This window comes from Lemur catta, chromosome 1 (assembly GCF_020740605.2).
Source record: "Lemur catta isolate mLemCat1 chromosome 1, mLemCat1.pri, whole genome shotgun sequence".
Taxonomy (NCBI): domain Eukaryota; kingdom Metazoa; phylum Chordata; class Mammalia; order Primates; family Lemuridae; genus Lemur; species Lemur catta.
Genome location: NC_059128.1, coordinates 89,475,676 through 89,481,675, shown reverse-complemented (window position 1 = coordinate 89,481,675; position 6,000 = coordinate 89,475,676). Strand labels below are relative to the sequence as shown.

Sequence of the window (6,000 nt, the reverse complement as noted above, 5' to 3'; positions counted from 1 at the left end):
GATGCTTTGGTCCAAATAATTCTTTGTTATTCAGAGTTGTCATTGCATTGTAGGATGTTTGGCAGCATTGCTGGTCTCTGGCCACTAGATGCCATTAGCATCCCTTCCCTAGTTGTAACAATCATAAATGTCTCCAAGCATTGCAAAATGTTCCCTTGAGTAGAGGGGAGGAGGGAGCAAAATCACCCCTACTGAGGACCACTGCTCGAATCCACGGGGCTCCAAGACTCTGGAAATCCTACCATGAATCACCTGGCCACCACTACACGTGGTTCTCAAAACACCTTAGACCCATGTAATTTAACCAAGTCAGTGTTTGCAACCCTTACTGCATATTGGAATCACCTGAGATATTTACAAAGGACCACCTGGGCATTAGTATTTTTTAAAGGCTCCCCCAGGAGATTCAAATTTGCAGACAGGCTAGACAACCTCTGAACTAAGTGCACTTAGTAATCTTTTTAAAAAAAAAATAATTTTTTTTTTTTTTTTGTAGAGATGGGGTCTGGCTGTCACCCAGGCTGGAGTGCAGTGGCCTGTTCATTGCTCACTGTAGCCTTGAACTCCTGGGCTCAAGTGATCCTCCCACCTCAGATTCTCAAGTAGCTGGGACTATAGGCTTGTGCCACCATGCTTGGCTAATTTTTTAATTTTTTTGTGGATATGGGGGTGGAGGGGCTGGGGGGGTGAAGGGGTGGAAGGTCTTGCCATGTTGCCCAGGCTGGTCTCAAACTCCTGGCCTTAAGCGATCCTCCCACCTCCTAGAGTGATAGGATTTATAGGTGTGAGCCACTATGCCCAGAGGGTAATCTTAATACTTATAAAAACAAACAAATAAGCAAACAAACCAATGAGGACCCAATAATTTTATTTCAAATAGGAAATATCTAGGTAGCTTCCGAGCAAGAAAATAATCCCATATGTCCATAGATTGTAGACTATAGACCATCAGAAACATTTCACATTTATGTTTGGTTGTTCTGTTACCAATACAAAGCAGTTGGGAAACTGGATGTCTTTGGGATTGTTGGGCTTGGCAGTATGACTGATGGTGCATCCCTTGATGTAAAGCAAGTCCTCTGGTGCTTGTGACTCACAGAGACTCTTTTGTCAAAAGTAACATCAATTAGAGAACTTTACAGGGAGGAGACTAAGGAAGAAGAAACTCCCTGAATGTAATGTTTGAGATTGGCAGGGAAGGGACATTAAGACTTAGCAAGACCAAGGGTGGCTTAGTAAGGCAGGTCTTCTGATAATGTTTTTTAGCAAATGAAAGCTATGATCAGATTGTTACCACTTTTCTTTCTTAGTGCTTCAGTAACAGTGGGAATAAACCCAGACAATGAAAGTCTTCATATCTTAAGATCCGGGAGTATTATGTCCAGAAGGTATACATGTTCTGGAAGCTGCCAATTCCACTTCTTCTGGCCAGCCAGGAACGGTTGGCAAAGATTCTCAGCCAGTTATTGATCTTCTGAAAAGTGAAAGGAGGCATTGGACAATGTTCAACTTTCCATGTGATCTTGGACAACTCGACTCCCTGGAGATTTTGTTTCTTTGTCTTTAAAATGGGCAACACGGTATTACAATCATTATGAGGATGAAATTAGATAATATGCGTGAAAGTGCTTTGTGAATTGTAAAGCCCCAAAAGTTAGTATAATCTTTCCAGGGACCTTCCACCCTAAAGATTCTGCTAGCCCAGGATCCAGTGGCTTTCCGTTTGGGTATCTAGGGCATGTGTAGAATGACGGATGAGTGCAGCCATTGGCATAACTTGTCAAATGCCTGCTCTCAAGTGGGCAATCAGGAAAATGAATTTGAGCTGAAAAGACAGAGTGATGCATTTTTCATGACTGAGAGTTACAATTGTATTTTAGGTTATTATATACTAAAGACCAGGAAATTAATTGGTGCCCTCTAAAATACAGAAGAGCAAGAGATTAATCTAGTAAATGGTTTCCATTAAAAAATTCCATTTGGTTTCCCAAATTTATCTTGTCTCCTAAGGTTTCTGAATGCCACAATATCCTCCCCTTTGCTTTCCAGCTACATTCTATTGGTTCCTACATCCATAGGTTTGGAAAATATCAGTATTTATACAAATACAATAGCACAACATAACTAGAGACTTAACCCATTAGCTCCCTAATTCATGGATTTGTTGACTGAAACCATGGTTTTTTCTTTCAGTTTAGATTTTGGTTGATACTTAGAAGGTAATCTTTGTAGACACTGAAAAAGAGGGTTTTGACGACACTTTCATGTAGATAATGGAGCTGAGACCATCCAAATAAGGCCGTGGTCGAGGTTCCAAGTTATTAGTGTTCACCTAGTAAGAAGAATTTTCATCAAGGATGAAATAAACAGGGCATTAGGGAAGGTGGTTTCAGGGGCCAGTCAGTGCTATTCTGGTGGGAAACTGGTAGAGGAGAGGTCAGCATTTCCAAAGCTTCATTAGGATGTTTTTCCAATCAGGTGTCCCACATGGCTAGCAGGGAAAATTGGGCTGGTTCCACCTCATTCTTACAAAAACACAGAAACTTGGATGCCGTCTTTCCTGAAGAAACTATTAAGTACACATCCAGAACTGAGCACACCACTACATTATAACACTAAGTTCATATTTCTCTGGTTTGTCCTCAGATTGTTCTGCCTTGATGTCTGGGTCAGGATCTGGATGGTGGATTTCAATGAGAAGAACATAGATGAGGCCTCCAATGACAGCACCGACCAAAGGACCCACTACAGGAATCCACCAAAAGTTGTTTCCAGCTCTGAAATCAAACAAGAAATTAGTGTTACATTTCTGGGCCTTCCTGCTGGTATTATTGTCCAGTTGCTCAATAACCAGCTAGTCTTTCTCATGCTCACAGCTCCATTTTAACTCAGCAAGAGCTAAGTATAAGGGCACTCTCTGTAGCAGGGCAACCATCATCCTAGATTTTTCACTACACTTGACTTCAGATGATCCATTCCATTGTCCTGCTAACACTTGTGGGAGATTCTGTCCCATATATTTTCCTTTTGGAAAATGCAGTGCCTGAGCCCCTGGTCAAGACTGAGGGTCCCTAGGCAAAGCTCAGGTCCATTAGTCAGGAACTGCCTTTCCCTCATCCTGAAACAAGGAGGCCTGGGGATTACGAAGGGAAAGGAGATGCTCATTATGTGGAGAGATTTGTGGGCATCACCCGCCTATGAGGGCAATCAAAATAAACCATCAGGAAATGTTTGCCAAACAATGAATGGATTTAAAAAGTCTAAGGTCGATATGTGGATTCCCTACTAAATATGATTTAAATCAGCACTTATATTTTGAGGTCATAGCTCAACTCTCTGATAAGGCTTTTGTGCTCTGACACACTCTCTCTCTCTCCCAGAAATCCTCGATGTCAGTAAACGACAGAAGGCATAGTTCTGGGAGAAAGCAGGTGTCCTTGGGACTTGTCGTCATTTCTTTGGAGAGAGGAAATTCATTTAAATAACTCCATAGAAACGACCACGGATGCTGAGGAGCAAACAAAACTATACAGTATATTGTTTAAGGATATATACATTTGAGACAAAACTACTTCTAAAAAGCAGGGGAATGATAAACACAAAACTTTAGGATAATGTAGCAGGGGGAGGCTGGGGAAAGAGGAGGTACACACATGTGTGTGAGGATTTCATAGTGCTCTGATTGGATTCTAGAAGGATCCATAGCTATTCTTTTCATCATTATGCTTAAGAATACACATGTCTTCCATGTGGCTTTTCGTTTATATCAGATTTTGATTAGAAAGGATAATAAAGAAATAAGTAGAAAACAAGACCCCTGTCCTAGAATCCTAGTTCCAATTGCAGGACTCTCTAGGTCTCAGAGCAAGTCACCGCGCTCTCTGAACTCCCGTTCCTGCATCTGCAAGGTCTTTTCCACCTGGACCATCTAAGTAGTTTCCTGAATCTTGCATCACCAATGCAAGCTTGACGGAAGAGCACTGAGACTGAGTAGAGCAGCCACCAGGTGTCACCCTTACTGCACGGGAGTGAGGATGCTGCACTTGCTGCTCTCACAGAGCCCTTTCCCAGGCCCCAAAGCCAGATGGACTTTTCTATGAGAGGCATGGGGAGGGTGGCTGCTTCTCCCATCTGGCTTTAAAGAACTGGGAGTCTGCTCTGGGGGTCAGCACATGAAGCGAGTATAATCTACCTTACTTGGTCTCCTTTTATGGAGAACCTCTCCTTGTCATTTAGCAGATTAATGTTCAAGATACCTGCCAGGACACATGTCTTCTTTCACTGGCTGGACCTGCTTCCTTCTATTAGGCTGAACACATCGTGTCAGGGTCACAAGTCATAAATGGAGGAACTCAGATGTGGTCACCTGCCAGGCCCGATCCTGCATGCACACAGGGTCGTGGTCATTTGCACACTATGATTTGGGGGATGCCAGGAGCATGTCTGTGTTAATTGTCTAAAGGACCATCTCCAGCATTCATTACTTTGGGTAAACTGTTTTAAAAGTTAATAATACTTCCAGAGATCTTTCACCCATTACGTCATTAACACCCTCATATGAATTAGTGGAGAGAACTTTGATGGGAAACATCCTAATATTTGAGGGAAAAGCACGAGTCAGCCGGGGTGACTCGTGCCGGTTGTCAGAGCCTCTGGTACCCCACTCTCCCTGCCCTCCTCCACCGCCTGCCACATGGGGGCAAGTGAGGCCTGAGGATAAGGAAGCTTTGGTTTTATCTGAGCCCTCGGGTGCAGGGCCAAGCTAGGATATCTGCTGAGGGATTTACCTTGTATATAGAACTCTGAGGCATGGGACACTCTAAGGACACTTTGGAGGCCTGTTATCCCTCCAAGGTTCTTTGGAGAACTTTTTGGTTGAGAATTACCAGCCGACTGAGCTCTTTCCTAAGGGGTTTCCACTCCCCCACTCTCTCCTTTTTCAATCAATTTTATATGGTGATGCCATATTAATTTTGCTAAATTGACATTCCAAACATGTCAAACCTCTGACCCAGATCCTTTCTTGTTCCCTAAAACCTACAGACCAGGGAGTAGAAAACCCCCAAATTCTCACTCTGGGAGTCTAGGTCCTCTCTGATCTGACAACTGCCCTTTCCAACCTTCTTCATGCACTTTCCCAGCTAGACTAGATCACTTGCTATTTTATAATAACATTGTGTCTTTGAATACAGGGTCCTCTCTGCCTGAGATGTCCCCTCTTGCACCCATTTAAGCATATCCAAATACTACAAAATGCTCCCACTTCCACCCCCGTAATTCCTAAATTTGGAGCTATAAACCTTCTCTCAACTCCTGGAGTTAATTAGTCAAATCTCTTTAATGGCATTTGACAAGCTTCAGCCTTGTATGAGTCTCCACTATAACCTCTTGTGTAAAATATAAATAAAACCATGAAGGACAGCAACTGAGTCTTATCCTCTTTAGCACAGGCCCTTGAGGAAGAGATCAGGTAGCTACATGAATGAATCATTGGATGCACAAAGGGAAAAGACCCTGATGCTAATAAGGGACGAGGGATGTTGGGTGATCCCAGCATTCTCCCACGCATGGGTGCTCCTAACACATATTCAAAGCAAAGGGAGACTAGGCAAGAGCACTATCTGTTTTGGAAGCACCATGGCTCTTGGAGCTTTGGATGAATCACCACGGAGGGCTGAAGGGGAGTGGGGGAGGAGTGTGTCTCTGAGAGCGAGGCTCTAGAAGGCGGGATGAGGGAAACTCTTGGGCTAACTCTGGGCCCTGGGAATAAGGAGATCTTTAGAACATGTGTTTTTGACGTTCTGTTGGAAGGTAGAAAGAGATCCTTTCTAGTTGAGGACCTTTTCCTGTTCTAGTTGTGATCATTCTAGAACAGAGTTTCTCAACCACAACAACATTAACATTTTGGGCTGAATGATTCCTTATTGCGGGTGACTGTCCCACATGCTGCTTAGCAGCTTCCCTCGCCTCTATCCACTAGATGCCAGTAGCAATCCCTCT

General features: G+C 43.4%; 1 protein-coding gene across 2 annotated transcripts in view; it reads right to left on the bottom strand.

The window, feature by feature from the left end:
* Nucleotides 1-851: 851 nt before the first annotated feature.
* Nucleotides 852-6,000, bottom strand: part of AQP9 (aquaporin 9) — a 38,863-nt gene continuing 33,714 nt past the window's right edge. For both annotated transcript variants that reach the window (XM_045530126.1, XM_045530136.1), the window contains one exon: nucleotides 852-2,777. In XM_045530126.1, the coding sequence (XP_045386082.1) occupies nucleotides 2,603-2,777 (175 nt within the window). In that variant the 3' untranslated portion in view covers nucleotides 852-2,602. The remainder of the gene's footprint in view (nucleotides 2,778-6,000) is intronic.